Below are 17,865 nucleotides of genomic sequence, written 5' to 3'. Positions count from 1 at the left end.
AAAACATTGTAGTTATAGCAAAACCAATTTTGTAAACAAAACGTAGATAACGCTATAGAACAGATACATATATTTAAAGATTTAAAGGGATTTACAATTAGATTAGGCAACAATTTACTACTCAGAAAACTAGACTTTATTAAATCAAAAGAAAATTTTACGCCAACAAATTAACCAACATTTAAGTGAATAAAGTGGTGTTTATTTAAAATGTGTTATTTAGGTACTCAAATAGTGGTAACTAGAAAGTAAAAAATTTAAATTGATAAATGAAAATGATTTAGTTTGTAAAGGAAATGATTTGGTAGAAATCAAGCACATTTGGCAAGTATAAAGGCATGATAATATTTTAATTTAATTTTAAAGACTAACTAAATTGTAAAATATTTGAACATTTTTCCATTTATACGAACAACCAATGAGTCCAAAGAATCCGCAATGTAGTTTACAGGTTCACGAAAATGGCCAACTGTAAAATGTCTCGCTATCCCGTGAGATAATTTGCTAGTGGAAATATATGGACTGCGTCTAGCTCGGAGACACTCTCGCTACTTATGGAAACACGCTTTCCTGGTTGCGCGCATGCTAAACTAGTGACGAAGATCGGAGTTATTGATACACAATCTGGCTGTGATGAGTACGAGAACACAGTTACATACACGATAAGAAGGTCACAGACGAACTAGCCACACAGGGTTCAAATTTGGACTATAGTAGAAGGGAATTTTCACTATTATTGTATAATATTATATTTTATTTCAGAACTGGATTTTAGCTGGGTTCTCAAAATGTCTTTATAATGATTTGAGAATAACATTTGACATAAATTTTACTCAAACAGCTTTTCTCAAATGAAGCTCAAAATTAATTAAAATGTTAAATTGAAATTATGTTTGATATCAAATGGAAATCAAATAATTTTTCTGATGTTAGTAAACCGTTTGGCAATTTATATCAAAAACAAACCATTAAAATTCGTGTTTGCCAAATAAAAAAGTATTTTCTCTTTATTACATTCGAAAATAAACGATATTTAGAAGTTGCAGCCGAATGTATAACAATGTAAGTAGTTTAATTTAAGTCTTTGTTTTCTTTTAAACACGAGCAAAAGTGAATATTTTTCTAACTATTTTAAATATCTCCAAAATAATCTTTGAAAACTTATACTAAATAATTCCAATAATCATTGATTCATTGTGGCTTTATCAATAATAATTAACCGCAAATTATTTTCATAATGCATAGTTTCTAATCAAGTAAAATTGATTACTTGACTTTTTTAATAAATATTTTATATTATTTTTTATATTAATACAAAAGTATATTAGTATTTTTCACTTAATTATTATTTATATGAGCTGTAATGAATCAATTGCTTGAATTTGAATTTACATTTTAAAGAAATTATGCTTGATTGAAAAAGGGTATATAATTCCCTGATATACAACAATTAGGAATGTTGTTATAGGCTCTATGAAAACCATAGTGAATGCGAAATTTTAAAAGCTAACTTGCTATATAAAGGCTTCTAAAATTCCAAACCACTTATTTTAAACATTGAATATTTTGTCATGAAATAAAAATCAAACTGTTTTATTTATTAGATGGGAATTATCAAAAGTATATTTTTAGACAAAAAAAAAACAAACGGTTGGTTTATCTAGTGTTTTAACATAAATTTAAAACTCTTCTTCTTTAGACGGAAAACACATTAATTTGTACGCTTAAGTCAAAAGATCCTTTTTATATAGGTTTTGTATTAAAAATTTGAATTTTCGACAAGAAAATTTCGTTTTATAAATCTGAAACGAGTTTTATTGGTTATTTTGTTGAATCAACTTCTTATTTTTAATATTCAAGGATTTCTTATTATAACAATTAAGAAAAGTGTATTATGGTGTTACTTATAACTTTTTAGATAAATATGTAAACAATTATTAACAAAATATTTTTTTTATATTTATTTAATCATTTCATTGTTGCAGTTTGTTTTAAATGCTGTATACATATTTGTTGTATATTTAATATTATTAAAACAAATAAAAACATGTTATACTGTTTAAATTGCAACTCATTTTTATTCTCCTAATTTCGATGATAAAAAAATAATTTGATTTCTTAATTCCCTGATACGATACGATAATTAGGAAGTTTCTAGTAATGATTCACTATCAGATTTATTAGTTAGATCTGTTAAAAATTCTGAATAAAATATTAATAAAAGTAAATATCGTGAAATGCATAAATTTTTCACGCAGTTTTCCGCATGTTTGTAAATGACGTTTGTAAAAGATCCATTGTCCTATGAGATTCAATGGTTATTTAAAGTTGATATCATCACAATAAGTGATGTCATAATACAAACACATAAATTATGGTGTCCGAAAAAAAATGTTGCGGATACTCCCAACTAAAATAAAAGCTTAATGCATTCTAAGATACCGTTTCTCAAAATATTTATACTGGCGTTAATATTTGCAGCGCTTAATCCAAGTACAACAAGTGTTACATTCGGCTGTGACGAATCTTGTATACCCACCATCAATATGTGACAATGAAATATTTTTATGATATTCCTATAATACTTGATGTCAATGTCATTATGTTAATTTTTATCACGATATTAATTATTATAAGACGAATGTTCAAGTCATTTTCTGAGAAGGGACTAGGGGCAAATTTTGACAGTATAATTTCAGAGTACATACTTGGAAATATTTATGACTGCTCAAACAGTATTCCGGGGGTATATTTGAATGAAAGATTTGTGATATCATGGACCGATATTGCCCATTTCATCATCATTGAATTTCATAAGGATCAAGATCACCTTTCTAAGATTTTTGTGATTTTGTTCATATTAAAATTCAAAATACATATGTACATTAGGCAGGGTCGATTAGTATGGACGATCAAAAAGTAAAAAATCGTATAGCAAAAACGCAATCTACGGAAAATTCTAATAAAGTTTCCTGAAGAAACTATAGGTCTAAAATCAAATCCTATCTTGCGCATTTCGTCTTTTATCCAATAAAAAAAACTATTAAAAACAAGTAAGAGTGCTATATTCGGCTATGCCGAATCTTATATACCCTTCACCTTTGTTGTGGATGCATTATTATTTTTTATAATTAGTATATATGTATGTACATTGCCCACTTTCAGCGTACAGCATCCTAAATTTATCAAGAACACAAAAAACAACAACAACGCCAAACGAAACAGAACACCAAAAGAAAAAACAAAAACAAAATACGCAAGGCAATGAAACCAACACACATCCAAACATACGTTTAATTGTATAAAAAACAACAACAACGCCAAAAGAAACAAAACACAAAAGAAAAACAAAATACGCAAAGCATGCACATTCAAACATACGATTTGTTGATTTTTTGTCAAAAAATCCAACACACAACCAAACATACGTTTAATTGTATAAAAAACAACAACAACGCCAAAAGAAACAAAACACAAAAAAAAACAAAATACGCAAAGCTTGCACATCCACACAACCAAACAAACGGTTAGTTGTATAAAAAACAACAACAACGCCAAAAGAAACAAAACACAAAAAAAAACAAAATACGCATAGCTTGCACATCCAACCATACGTTTTGTTGTTTTTTTGTCAAAGCATGCAATACATTGTGTTTTTTGATGAAATTTTCAGAGGTTGTCTCGGATTTTTGCTCATATCTCCGTTATTTATGGACGGATTTTGCTGATTTTAAATAGCAAAATTCTCGAAAGTATGTCTGACAGAATTGTTGAAGATTTGGATCCCGGAGATATCTGGGGCCTTCAGAAAATTGATTTCAACAGACAGACAGACAGACGGACAGACAGACAGACAGACAGACAGACAGACAGACAGACAGACAGACGGACATGGCTTAATCGACTCCGCTATCTATAAGGATCCAGAATATATATACTTTATAGGGTCGGAAATGAAAAATGTAGAAATTACAAACGGAATGACAAACTTATATATACCCTTCTCACGAAGCTGAAGGGTATAAAAATATGTATTGAAATATCATTGAAAAGACGAAATGCGCAAGATAGGATTTCATTTTAGACCTATGGTTTCTTGGGAAAAATTTCTTAGAAGAATGCGTTTCTGCTATACGATTTTTCGTGAAAAAAATCGACCCGCCCTAACGTACATACATATCGTTACCTTATAATATAGTAAAGCCCTAACTCGAGTTTTTTTAAGTGGATATTTTTTGACTAAATATGATATACATATATTAGCGGTCCATTTATCGAATTTAAAAAAATCAGGAATTATTAAATAAGTCCATGTTAAAACTGAAAAAAAAAACTTATGTGCTGTTTTTCTATAGCGAACGAGTGCTTTGAGTGGACGTTTTACATGTATTTTGTTTTTGTTACAATAACAAAACACTGTTAAATTTCCACTCAAAGTACTCGTTCGCTATAGAAAAACAGCACATTAAAATTTTTGTGGAAAATTTCAAAAGTCTGAATATTTTTGAATTTACTCGAAAGTTTTCAATACAACGTTGATAGATAGGGCCTGTCAGAAACCTTTCACATGTTACCATTATTTCATAGGTATCCTTTGCGAAAAATATTTAAAAATCATAAAAACCTTCAAAAGGACTGTTTTATATTTTGATCCAGCTCATCAAATCTAACCAAGGACAAACAATTTGAGAAATGGTATCCTCAAACAAAATAAACTTTCATCAATTTGTTCTGAATTTGGATTAGATTTGAATTAACAAAAAATTATTCATTCTGATGTTGTATAATTGCTGTTATGAATTATTTCAAGGATGCAGAAAAGAGAGAAGGTATCCCTTCTCCAGGTTCCTTAACTACATACATATATAACTATGTATATTACAAACTTATTAACTATTTCCAATAATGTACATTAGGCCGGGTCGATTTGTATGTACTATCAAAAAGTAAAAAATCGTATAGCAGAAACCCAATCAACGGAAAATTCTAAGAAAGTTTCCTCAAGAAACCATAGGTCTAAAATCAAATCCTATCTTGCGCATTTCGTCTTTTATCCAATAAAAAAAAAAACTATTAAAAAAATGTATATTGAAATATCATTGAAAAGACGAAATGCGAAGATAGGATTTGATTTTAGACCTATGGTTTCTTGGGGAAAATTTCTTACAATTTTACATAGAATGCGTTTCTGCTATACGATTTTTCCTGAAAAAAATCGACCCAGCCACAACATATCGTTAGCTAAAATGCAAAAAGGCGTAAGTAACAAAAATATAATTTTACAAGAGAAGCAAAAAACTTTGTAAAATGAAAACTATAAACATGTTTAACGAAGTTTTTTCGAATTTCACTTTAAGCACACTGACTAATTTTTGATCGAAGAAGTGTAAAATTTTGCCAAGACATGTAGTTTAATGGCATTTATAATAATCAATCAAAAACTCGATTTTGAATTTTTTGTTAGTTACGCCATTTTGCATTTTAGCGAACGATATACTTGTTTATTGGAATCAATTTGAAACGTTCTTTAATACATATCGCTCATTTGCTGCAACCATAATTCAAAAAACCTATAGGTATGTATTTGGAGTTATTAGCACTATTGTGTAGTTAATAAGTTGTTTTAATAAATGACAAAGTCTCGTGAACTAGTTTCTAAAATTACAAGCAAGATCGCCATTGTAATATTATGTGCTAATTTTTAATTTGTCTATTACTTTCAATAACATATTATTTAGTTGTGCGTTGTGATTTGTGTGTTCATATTTACTTTTTAATCAGATGTTGTCTTACTAAAATGGACCATATCGTATTGAAAACTTAAAATGCGTCTCCTGAAATATTACATTTTTTGAGTTTACAATTCAAATTTTACACATTTCAAAGGGGCGTTTAAAGCAACTTGAAGATAAAATTATACCTAGTTAAAAACAAAAAAAAACTTATTGGAAAAAGTAATGCTATTTTCTTATTTGATTTTATAATAAATTATGTAAACAAAATGCATACCTAAATATATGTAGAGTAAATACAATTAGTATTATTTTTTATTTTTACTCTGATTTTCGTTACAAAAATCAAAACAAAATAGAAAAACAAAAATATCAAAGGCCCACACACAGAAAATCGAAAAAAAAAATTACAATTAGAACAACAACGAAGAGTGATAATGGAAATTGAAGCGCAAAAGTAAAACCAAAATAAACACAACAATATCATACATACCAAAGGGTATTAAAGGTTTCCAAGATAACTGCAACATCTTGCTATTCCTTAAATAATAATGATTCTGATGAAGACAAAGAGACGTGGATACGATAATAAACAAACAACAATAAAACTAATCTCACAATAATTAAAAATTGTATTTTTATGTTGTTACTTTTCTTAACGCACAGGTTTATATTTGCCAAAAAACTATTTATGTAGATATTTTGTGAACACACGTTTAATGATTTATATTTTGTTCTTACATTAAAGTTAAATACATATTTTAATATGTAGTTATGTTTTGCTTATAGATTTTATTATGATTCTATTTTAAAGAAACACTTCCGTAACACGAAATTCTAACATTTGTTCTCCACATTGTTATGGAGACTTGGAATATGTATGTTATATGTACAATAATTTTTTTTGGAAAGAATACTGGCGCTCCTCTGGCGCTTATGTTGTTTTTATTGTTGTACGTTTTTCTACATTTCTTTCATTTGCGTGTTTTCTTAGTTTTACTTATCCGTAAGTTGTATTGTACACATTTTTAATGCAATTTATTTTGTTCTTTATTAGCACTTTTAAACACTTTTTATATATATTTCAGTATTAAACAATTGAAATTTATTTGGTGTTGCCGAAAATTTATTAATTTTGTTTAATTTAAATCACTATTTTTGTTAATTTTTCCGTACGAAAAATTTGTTGCTCCCGTTGTATTTGTGACTTTTTCAATAAATGACATTTGTTTTCTATAGTGATTTATATTTATACAGTACCATGAGAAGAAGTGCAGTAAACTGATAAGAGTAAACGAGACAACTATTTAACGTTATTAATAATAATCTGTGTATAGTGTTATAAGGTGTAAGCATGCCGAATTCATACAAGGTGGTGGCAGTTCTACAAAAACAACAATTGGTCTTAACAAATGTCAAAACACAAAAATGAAAAATTAAACAAAATAAGTATTAAAACTTAATATATTGTAGATAATTTAATAGTGAGGGCTTTACTTATTTATGTAAAAAATAAATAATTTGTTAATAAGCTTAGAAGATGTAGATATTTAAATATAAAAAAAAGCTTTGACAATTGTTAGAACCAAAAAGCGAAAAAAAAGTTATCAGCTGTTTGACTGACTCCACCTTGAATAAATTCGCTTTGGGTGTAAGGGAAATGAAAGAACTTTATCAAAAAAAGTTGCCAGAGAAATAGGAAAATTAATTTAGATATAGATTTGGTTTGAATTATTTTTTTTTTAATTTTATGCGAATATTCGACAACCATAGTTTCTAAAACACTCCTGCTGGGAATCAAGACAACTATATTGTGTGAAGCCGGTGTTCAGCATACCATTTAATTTAAAACTCTTCCGCCAGGCCGTCAGTCAAGGAATATATTTTATGTGAAGCTGGTGTTCAAAATAGAGTTTAAAACGCTTCCGCCCGGCAATCAGGAAAACTGTTTTATGCGAAGCCGATGTTCAACATACTACAGACTTAGAAATCTTTCCGAGAGACCATAGGCTGGCAGTCAATCAATAAAACCGAGTTTGTATATGTTATGCGGTCATGTAATATGTACCTTGAATTAAATGTAAAGTCGTTACAACTAACTAACTCTATATGGGATACTACAGATCTTTGTATCTGCTTTATTTCGAAATAATGCCAATTATAAAAATTAAGTGCATTTAAATTTTTAAAAATTGAACATTTTAAATCTGGATTTCTTTTATAATGGGTTAATGTTTTCGGGAGTTTAAACCACAGATGATGATAATCTGTGTTTTATTAAACCACGTATCAGAGATATTTTCTAATAATACACAAAAATGTATAATACAGTGGCTACTACTAAAGATAAAGAAACATTTATGTTTCAAATTTAAAAGTATATAACACGGAAAATATGGACTTCCGACAAAAAAAAATAGTAAAATCTAAATCAGTTTGTTTATTTATTTAATTTCTTCAGAATCAAGCCCTAAGGGCCAAATGTAATTCAAATTCCAATCGGAAAAATATATGTTATAAAAAATTTGATGCTGTTCCAATTTTACTTAACTATTATGTTTTTTTTTACAAGTTCTACGTCGTAATCCTTAAACTATAAAAAAAAAATTGTGAGAAATTAGGTAATTTGTTAAGCAATTTATAATAATTTAAATCTTTTTATTTTCCATTTTAAATCTATTCGCTTGTTTGAGCAGTCAGGCAACTCTTTGTCGCTGACAACTATAACAACCCCGTCTTTGCCACACATAAAAGTGGCATTTCTTCATTTTATTCTATTAGCGTCTTTGTGAAATTTTGTGTGCACAATTTTTTGTAAAAGTTGTAAAAAAGAAATTAATTTAATTATTTTTTTTTAGTTTGTTGTTTTGATTATGTTAAGCCGTAAACGAAGAGCTAGTTCGATAAGCAGTAAACATGATGAAGATCCCCAACAAACGGATGACTCTACGCCAGAACAGTCGCCGGTATTAATGAGTTCATCGACAGTAGGAGCAAGTTCAACGGTAGGCATGTCTGCGCGAAAAAAACGTAGACTAGATCCCACAGAAATGTGTCAGAGTCTGTATGACTCCATAAGAAATCTAAAAAAAGAAGATGGCACCATGTTGTGCGATACTTTCATACGAGCACCCAAGCGCAGGCAAGAGCCGTCATATTACGATGTGGTTAATAATCCCATAGATCTATTGAAAATACAACAAAAACTTAAAACTGACATGTACGATGATTTAGACGAATTGGTACAAGATTTTGAATTGCTGGTAAATAATGCGAAGGCTTTTTATAAGCCCGATACCACAGAACATCAGGATGCTGGCACGTTGTGGCAGTTTGTGGTAGCCAATAAGCAAAAATTGCTAGAATCCATGGGCATAATGATGACAGATGATGAGCCCAAGATGAAGAGTAGAGGTAGAAGAAGATTGACATGCAATACCGAGGAAGAGGTCAAAGACGATGAAGTCAATATTTATGAAGAGTTATTTGGTACGGTAATGACTTCTGTGGATGGCACAATGAACGATAGACCTTTGCATAGAATGTTCCTATTGTTGCCATCGAAAAAAGTCTATCCGGATTATTACGATGTAATCGAACATCCCATTGATTTGAGATTAATTGCTACGAAGATACAAACTAATGCCTATTCCAATCTACAAGAAATGGAAAGAGATCTTTTGCAAATGACTAAAAATGCATGTCAATTCAATGAGCCTGGTTCACAAATCTATAAAGATGCCAAGGCTTTAAAGAAAATGTTTACGCAAAAACGTATTGAACTGGAGACGGGTAAAGCGAAGTTAGTACGCCGTCACAAGTCGGTATCTAGTGCTGCCATTGCGGCCATGAAAGAGGAAGCCGACTCATCAGATGATGAGGAAACCAGCCGCAAAGGTGAAGGTCCCATGTGGGCATTATTTGATCATTTGTACAATGCTCCCGGACATTCTGAGCATCCCGGAGCTACTGGACCACCTTTGGGTACTTCATTGTGGAAACTGCCTGTGCGTAGATTTCATCCAGAATATTTTGAACTAATCAAACGGCCGATTTCGATGAGCCAAATTCATAATAAACTCAACAAGGGCGAATACGCCAACATCAGCGATTTGACTGCTGATCTTTATCTCATGCTGGACAATGCCAAAAAGGCTTTCCCGCCCACACACAGGACACACAAAGACGCAGTACGTATGCTAAAACTAATGAACATGAAATTGGTAGAAGATACACTGGATCAAGAGACCAGCGAAATGGAAGAAGATGAAGACGAAGAGGAGGAGGAAGAAATTGAGGATACTGAACAAACAGTACTGGTGACATCCAACGAGCCGCAACCGGAAAAGAAGAAAAAAGGCCGCCCAAGGCTCAACACTACACCCAACACGTCTTTGAATTCCTCCATAACTACACCCAAGATACAACGCATGACAATTACGCCGTATATGAAGAAAAAAGTTTTAGGTTTGCACAAATATCTGCTGGATTTTTCATTGGGCACCCGCAAGCCCATCGATTTGTTTATGGAGAAACCACCTCGTAAAATTTATCCAGATTATTATGATATCATACAGAATCCCATCGATATGAATACAATAGAGCACAACATAAGAGCGGACAAATATCGTGATGTGGAGGATGTGGTGGCCGACTATCGGCTAATGTTTGCCAATTGTCGTCAGTACAATGAAGAAGGTAGGGAATATAAAACCTAATTTTAAAAATTAAAAAAGAAATTATGTGCATACATATATACATAAAACAAGAACTAAGAAATTTTCAAAATAATTGGCTACGAATTAATGGTATCTTGAAATGTATTTATCGCAATCATGCGAATTGAGGTTTCAACCAAACCATATATGTCCCAATACCTACCTTGTGTATAAGTTGGCGTTTTTTTAACAAAATATCAACTACAAAAAAAGGTTTACACAAATAATTTTTTAACCAAAAAATTGTTTTCAACATTTATCTTAAAGTAGCTTATTTTTTTATTCTTTTTTTATCCCTTACAACTAGAAATAATGAAATAAGTATAAAAAGAAAAATGAAACTATGTATAATGTTTTTTTTCAGGTTCCAATATATATGAAGATGCCAACATTCTGGAAAAGGCTCTCAGTGAGAAAGTCAAGGAATTCCCTGGCCTGAATGAAATTAAGAAACCGTTACAAAAACTTAACAAACCCGGCCGCCGGCGAGCAAATGCTTTACCCATGACCGATAAATTATGGCAATTCTACGAAACCTTACGGGACTATCAAGAACCCAAAGGCAAAAGACAGCTTTCATTGATTTTCACCAAACTGCCTTCAAAAACTGAATATCCCGACTATTATGACATCATTAAGGAGCCCATGGACATGGAGAGAATTGCTAATAAACTAAAACAGAGTCTTTATGAAACCGTCGATGAACTGGCGGCTGATTTTCTGTTGATGTTGGAAAATGCTTGCAAATACAATGAACCCGACTCTCAGATTTATAAAGATGCTTTAGTCTTACAGCAATTAACCTTGCAATTGAAACAGAGTCTAAGGAACGATCGCGACACGGTGCCCGATGTGGGTTTGGCTGTTCAGGAGCTGCTACTGACCCTGTTTACATCTCTTTACAATCATCAAGATGAGGCTGGTAGATGTTATTCGGATTCTTTGCTAGAGTTGCCTGAATATGATGAACACCTGGGTGAAGCAAAAATACGCGGCATTTCGTTGGATTTAGTTAAGCGCAGACTGGACAAGGGTGTCTACAAACGTTTGGATGTCTTTCAGGAGGATGTATTTGCTTGTTTAGAAAGAGCACGCAAGCTGTCACGCACTGATTCCGATGTATTTCAAGATTCCATTGAGTTGCAAACTTTCTTTATTAGAAAACGAGATGAAAATTGCCAAGACACTTTGAGTTCTACCGCCTTGCACTATTCCCTGGATAAACTAATGGCAGAAGTGGAATTAATGCGTCAACAGAAGCTGCCACAAGAAGAACCCGAACAGGATCAAGAGGATAAAATAGTAGTGGACAATGCAGCCATGCAGGGCGAAAGCATGGTTATCAATCAAAAAGTCTTTTCTCCAGGAGACTTTGTGTATTACCAACATAATGAAAATAAAATACCCAGCATTGCCTACATCGAGAAGCTTTGGACTACCGAAGACAACATAAAAATGATGCATGGCGCCGTTTTCCTTAGGCCACATGAAACTTATCACGTGCAAACGAGAAAATTCCTCGAAAAGGAAGTGTTCAAGAGCAGCATGTCACAAACAATACCCATGGAAAGAGTATTAGGCAAATGTTACATTATGCACATTAAGGACTACATTAAATACAAACCGGAAAATTTCGACGATAAAGACGTATTTGTCTGCGAGTCCCGTTACAATGTCAGGCCCAGATCTTTTCAAAAGTTCAAAAATTGGCCATTTGTACGTGAAAATGATCCAGTGAAATTTGAAGCACGCGAAAAGCCGCTCGACATCAAAAGAGTCATGTCGGTCTTTAAGGAACGCATTGAAAAGCACAAAGGTGAATTGGAGGAACTTAAACTGCAGGAGGCCCTAACTGAAAAGGAGAAACCAAATGTTCCCTGTGACCCCCCCACTAATGCTGAACCCAATGCCGTGTACTATCAACAATACAACACTATTTGCAGTGGAGTCGTCAAGACGGGAGATTTTGTTTATGTAGCCACTCAAACGGGCAAGCAGTCCATTGCACAAATCCATCAAATATGGGAACAAAACAATAAATCCTATTTCAGAGGACCATGGCTACTGGCACCAACCGAAATTACACCATCCCTACCCACACAACCACCTTTGGGCAAACCCTTCTACCGCCAAGAGCTGTTACTCTCAACCGTGGAGGAAATTAGCCCTGTTATAGCCGTAGTAGGCCGCTGTTCGGTTTTGGAGTACCAAGATTATATCACCTCCCGGCCTACCGAATTCCTCGAAAGTGATGTCTACATTTGTGAAGCCAGCTACGACGAATTGAAAAAATCTTTGCGTAAATTTTCCACGCCCAATTCATTGCGTAAATTTCAACACTCACCGGAGGTATCACAAGATGAAATCTTCTACTTTAAAATGCCCATCAAACCAGGCAAGGAAGTTAAGAATGATTTCAATGAAAGTCTGGGCATAATGGAGGACTCTTTGGATGGCAATCCACCATCTGTTAGTTCGGACATTGCCACAATATCATCACCAGCACCCTCGGTGTCCTCGACACCTCTTTCTTCTAAAAAGAATAAAATAGCCAAGAAAAGTCTTACGGGTTACATACTATACTCAAGCGAAGTACGAAAAGGTTAGTTAAAAACAGCATAAATGTGAAATGATTTATTTTTAATTGTAATATTTCCTTTGGCAGGCATTTGTACCGCTAATCCGGAAGCTTCATTTGGTGACATTTCACGCATGGTGGGTAATGAGTGGAAGAACTTACCAGCCAGCGTCAAACAGAATTGGGAAGATCGGGCCTGTCGCATAAACGAAGAAACAGCCGCTAGACGTGAACTCATGGATGAGACATTAAATTGTGCCAGTCCTGGTCCCAACAGTGAGCAACAACACCCGAACATAACCTTCGAATGTCTGTGGAATAAATGTGATTTCCAATTTGAAGATTCCATCGACTGTATGGAACATTGTTTGGCCGAAAATACCGGTCACGTTCAACGTACCGCACAGCAAACAGACTCGGAATACTGTTGTCTGTGGCGCAATTGCATACGCATGCGGAAGAACATGCAAGCGTTTCCCTCTCTGGTGCGTCTCATTAAGCATGTACGTGAAGTTCATTTGTCCAAGCCGGGTAAATTTATTTCACCACATGAACGTAGTAAAAATTATGTCCCACGTAAGCAAAAAATGACAAACATGCTGGCGCAACAGATGAACACGACCGTTGGCATCAATGGTCAAATGATGGTGGGCAGTGGAGGAGGCGTTGCCCCAAATTCTCATTCTCCCCGTGGCATGGAGTATAATGCACAAATGCCGTATCAACAGGTATTGGGACCGCCACCAGAACCCATGTTTATTACAGTTCCTCCACGGCCTCAACGTGTGTTACACTCCGAGGCCTATATCAAGTATATAACCTCGCTGCAGGGCACCACTCAACAACAGCACGCACAAAATGCCAGCAACTGGAAGAAGGCTCTGACTACCGTCACCCCAGCGGATGTAACAAACCCCAAAAATCTCTTACCCTCTCAATGGTTGGGCAAATATGCTCCCACCAATCAGGATGACGTTGTAAAGGCTCTTTGCCATTTACGTAATTTCATGATGGACGACGTTTTGCAAATTCAACGTAGTTTTAATACATTTTAATTTGAATTCGCCTACTTGCTACTACATTAAATACAGAAAGAAGTATGTATGTATTGTAAAAGGACATTTATTAACGCGTGTATTAAGTTTAAGTTTTACTTTTCTACTTACACAGAATATAATAATATCGTAATGCTTTGTTTGTAACAAAAATATTTAACAACAAAATAAATAATGTAATTTGAGTGTTTTAAAATACAAATTTGGATTTTATTGTAAGTGATTATGGGAGCAATAGAGAATCTATGAATGCAGCTACATGGGGATTCAACAAAGTGCTTACAAAATTTAAGTCGTATCAAAATATTAGTAATTTTTAAAGCCTGATTTTAATTTTAAACGGTTGATGATGGGTTTCTTTTTTATAAAGAATTTAAAGTAAACTTATTGTGATATACGGAATCAGGAGATCAAATATGTAAACTTGACAGGACTTACAGGAAACTTACAAGCCCAGAATTTGCCAAATAATCTTGAGTTATTTTTGTTGTAACAGTTACACTGCAGTCTACAATTATAATTTCCCGTTGATATAGCCGTCGCTGGATAGACAATCTTTGACCGAGCAAGACCGGGGCCGTACCGTATCGTGGATTCAATTATCGTAGAAATATGTGGTATTTGAGTTGTTGTAGTTTACTACACCTGAAATAAAATCTAATAACTACGGTTCATGTTTAATAACTGCAAATGCATTTAAAATACATACATTTTTGGGATGTGTAAATATATGCCGAAATAGCTCAGTTGGGAGAGCGTTAGACTGAAGATCTAAAGGTCCAATCCCGGGTTTCGGCAAAAAAATATTCTTTTATGCACTTTCAACAAAATCAAGATATTATTATAATGAAAAATGCGTTTGTTCCAATTTGGGATACAGTGAAATACATACCGGGCTTCTGGAAACACCGAGTTTAAGATGTAGGCTCAGAGCGAGAGAAAAACTTCAGGGGAACTACGTCTTTATAATTTTAAATAAGCATTTAAATATGACATACATATGTATATTAATTTTTTTATATAAGTACACAATAATTTGCCCTTTCGAAACCAGTTTTTTTAATCTAGAAAATATACTAGTGAAATAATAGGTATATTTCGATCAGCTACTTATATGCCGAAATAGCTCAGTTGGGAGAGCGTTAGACTGAAGATCTAAAGGTCCCCGGTTCAATCCCGGGTTTCGGCAAAAAATACTTTTATGCAGTGTTAACAAAAACATATAGCAAGTTTTTAGATTATAATGAAAAATGCATGTTCGAAATTGAGATAAAGTAAAACCCGAGTTTAAGAAGTAGGCACAAAGCGAGAGAAAACTTTAGTCTCGTAAATAAAATAAATATCAGGGGGGAATAACAGATACCATACTCTACCCAAAGTATTCTTTAAGATAAAGAGATTAAGAAAAATTTGTTGGTGAAAAAAATTTTAAGAAAGAATAAAACTAAATTTTTGTGAAAAAAATGTTGGTTTCAACAGGCAGACTCCGCTATCTATAAATATACGGAATTTCTGTATATACTTTATGGAGTCTATGAATTCCATAATTATGAATGAAAATTATACATGTATATACATGAATTATATTCTTTGGTTAAACAGAGAAATATATTGTACATAGCGCTGAAACTCTTCTGTCAAAGACATAACTCATTTGTCAAAAACCTAAGTGGTAAGAATGTATTAGTAAGAAAAACCAAGCTTGGTTACCGTTTCCGCTAAATACCTGCTAAATTTAATCTAGATGAAACTTCCGTTATTCGAATACAGTTACCAAAATAACAGCAAATACCGTTACCGCTAATCCAATGTCACAGAAATACCTGCAATTACCATTACCGCTAAAATACTGTTACCGAAATAATCCAAATGAGCGTTACCGTTACCTTTTAACCACTTCGGATCGGTATTCAAGCTTGAGAAAAACTATGTGAAAAAACACAATACTCTAATTGTTTTTGTTTTATGGTCTTAAAATTTTTTATAATTTATTTTAATTCCAAATGATATTTTTAAAAAATCTTCGAATTTCAGTGATTGTTCATTGAGTTACCCTAAAATTAGTCATACATTTAGATGCAACTATGCATCAGACAAGCTAATTTTGTAGTACTAAAACAAGCAACCTTGTGCGTTGCTGAATTGTGCGGAATATTTTTTTCTACGTATTTCTTTTGTTTTGCTGGATTACAAAAAAAAAACAGTTAACTTTTGTTGAGAGTCGCCATTTTCGCTGCAAGCTGCATTAAAAAAGTTAAGGTAATTAAAAATTTGGAGTACATATTTTGAAAAAAATCAAATAAATAAAACAAAAATACCAATAGTGTGGCACTTTCTTTAAAATTTCTTATACATATTCTACTTTAAACAGAAAAAAACAAGAAAATTTTAAACAATGACTGGTCGTGGTAAAGGTGGAAAAGGTTTGGGAAAAGGTGGAGCCAAGCGCCATCGTAAAGTACTTCGTGATAACATCCAGGGTATCACCAAGCCGGCCATACGTCGTCTAGCCCGTCGTGGTGGTGTGAAGCGTATTTCGGGTTTAATCTATGAAGAAACCCGTGGTGTTTTAAAGGTGCGTAGTAAATGGCGTTTTCAGGAATATTCTCTGAATATTTGGCTTTTAATTTCGTTTTAGGTCTTTTTGGAAAACGTTATTCGTGATGCTGTTACTTATACCGAACATGCAAAACGTAAAACTGTTACCGCCATGGACGTGGTCTATGCTTTGAAACGTCAAGGACGTACTTTGTACGGTTTTGGTGGTTAAATTTTCCACCATACAAATTAATAAGTCGCAGATAGGCGAAAAGTATTATTATACACGTAAAATTTAACTTTTGAATACATATTCCAATAACCAGAGAAAAAATTAAGTATAGTATGAGTTTACCCTATCAATTCTTAATGTCGTTTAAAGAATGCATACATTTTTTAACTTAACTAAAAATATCTATTTGACTTGATTCATTATTAACTTTAAAATATATGACGTATTTCATTGTCTACATGTAATAATCATTATGATAAAAGAATAAAAATAAATTTTATTCAAAATCTTAGGGTTTTCATTCATTGTGAAATACAGGTAAGTATAGTTTATAGAGTCCGACTGAATATTTGGATTTGATAAAAAAAATGTCGGCCTAATACTAGTATTCGGTCAAAGTAATGGAATACAAACCATTTTTTTTTACTATAAAGTGTCTAAAAACTGTTCCCTCGAAAAACTTCAGTACAAGATGAAAAAAACAGATTAATGGAGTCGTAACGTAAAGTAGGTGCTACATGGCACCTAAAATGATCTGAAACATACACTAAAGTATTTTGGAAATTATTAGTTTAGGATTAGACCGAAATATTAGGTTCAGTTTTGGTCCAAAAAACCTGGGGGTTCTGCATCGAGGTCAAGGTCAACAAATTATGCTACTATATTATGCTATGTATTACAATATGGATTAATAAATAAATTAAGTGAAGTAGGATTGGCTGGGCAGTTAAATATTCGAGGGTATCATGCTCCAGAACTATTGTTTTCCGCGTTCGGTTTTTCTCCAAGTCCGGTACTCGGAACTTTTTTAATATTGCAATCGTCACCTAAAATGCAAAACAACGTATCATCAAAAAATTCGATTTTATTATTGATTACGATTCACTACATCATAGGGTGAATGCACCAGTAGTCGGCAGTTTAACTTTTTTTCAGTTTTTAAAGTGATACCATTATGAGTGCGAACATGGTATTATGATGTAAATGGGTTATTGTTGTTTAGTAATTTGTA

General features: G+C 32.8%; 3 protein-coding genes and 1 non-coding gene across 4 annotated transcripts in view; 3 read left to right on the top strand and 1 right to left on the bottom strand.

Moving 5' to 3' along the window:
• Positions 1 to 6,930, bottom strand: part of put (punt) — a 32,018-nt gene extending 25,088 nt beyond the window's left edge. Inside the window, exon 1 of the mRNA XM_065515513.1 lies at positions 6,226 to 6,930. Coding sequence (XP_065371585.1) covers positions 6,226 to 6,262 — 37 coding nt within the window. The 5' untranslated portion in view covers positions 6,263 to 6,930. The remainder of the gene's footprint in view (positions 1 to 6,225) is intronic.
• Positions 6,931 to 8,515: 1,585 nt separating this feature from the next.
• polybromo (protein) lies at positions 8,516 to 14,285 on the top strand. Its single transcript, XM_065515512.1, has 3 exons — positions 8,516 to 10,430; positions 10,815 to 13,052; positions 13,116 to 14,285. The coding sequence occupies exons 1-3, from the start codon at positions 8,606 to 8,608 to the stop codon at positions 14,081 to 14,083; spliced, it is 5,031 nt and encodes a 1,676-aa protein (XP_065371584.1). The 5' UTR covers positions 8,516 to 8,605; the 3' UTR covers positions 14,084 to 14,285.
• A 914-nt stretch (positions 14,286 to 15,199) lies between these two features.
• TRNAF-GAA (transfer RNA phenylalanine (anticodon GAA)) lies at positions 15,200 to 15,272 on the top strand. The gene has a single exon. It is a non-coding gene; the product is annotated as a tRNA-Phe (tRNA).
• A 1,154-nt stretch (positions 15,273 to 16,426) lies between these two features.
• On the top strand, positions 16,427 to 17,140 carry LOC135963591 (histone H4). Its single transcript, XM_065515511.1, has 2 exons — positions 16,427 to 16,658; positions 16,722 to 17,140. The coding sequence occupies exons 1-2, from the start codon at positions 16,479 to 16,481 to the stop codon at positions 16,851 to 16,853; spliced, it is 312 nt and encodes a 103-aa protein (XP_065371583.1). The 5' UTR covers positions 16,427 to 16,478; the 3' UTR covers positions 16,854 to 17,140.
• Positions 17,141 to 17,865: the final 725 nt, after the last annotated feature.

The sequence above is a fragment of the Calliphora vicina genome, chromosome 1 (genome assembly GCF_958450345.1).
Source record: "Calliphora vicina chromosome 1, idCalVici1.1, whole genome shotgun sequence".
Lineage (NCBI taxonomy): Eukaryota > Metazoa > Arthropoda > Insecta > Diptera > Calliphoridae > Calliphora > Calliphora vicina.
The sequence above is the reverse complement of the archived record's forward strand: the minus strand, read 5'-3'. Positions and strand labels throughout refer to the sequence as shown.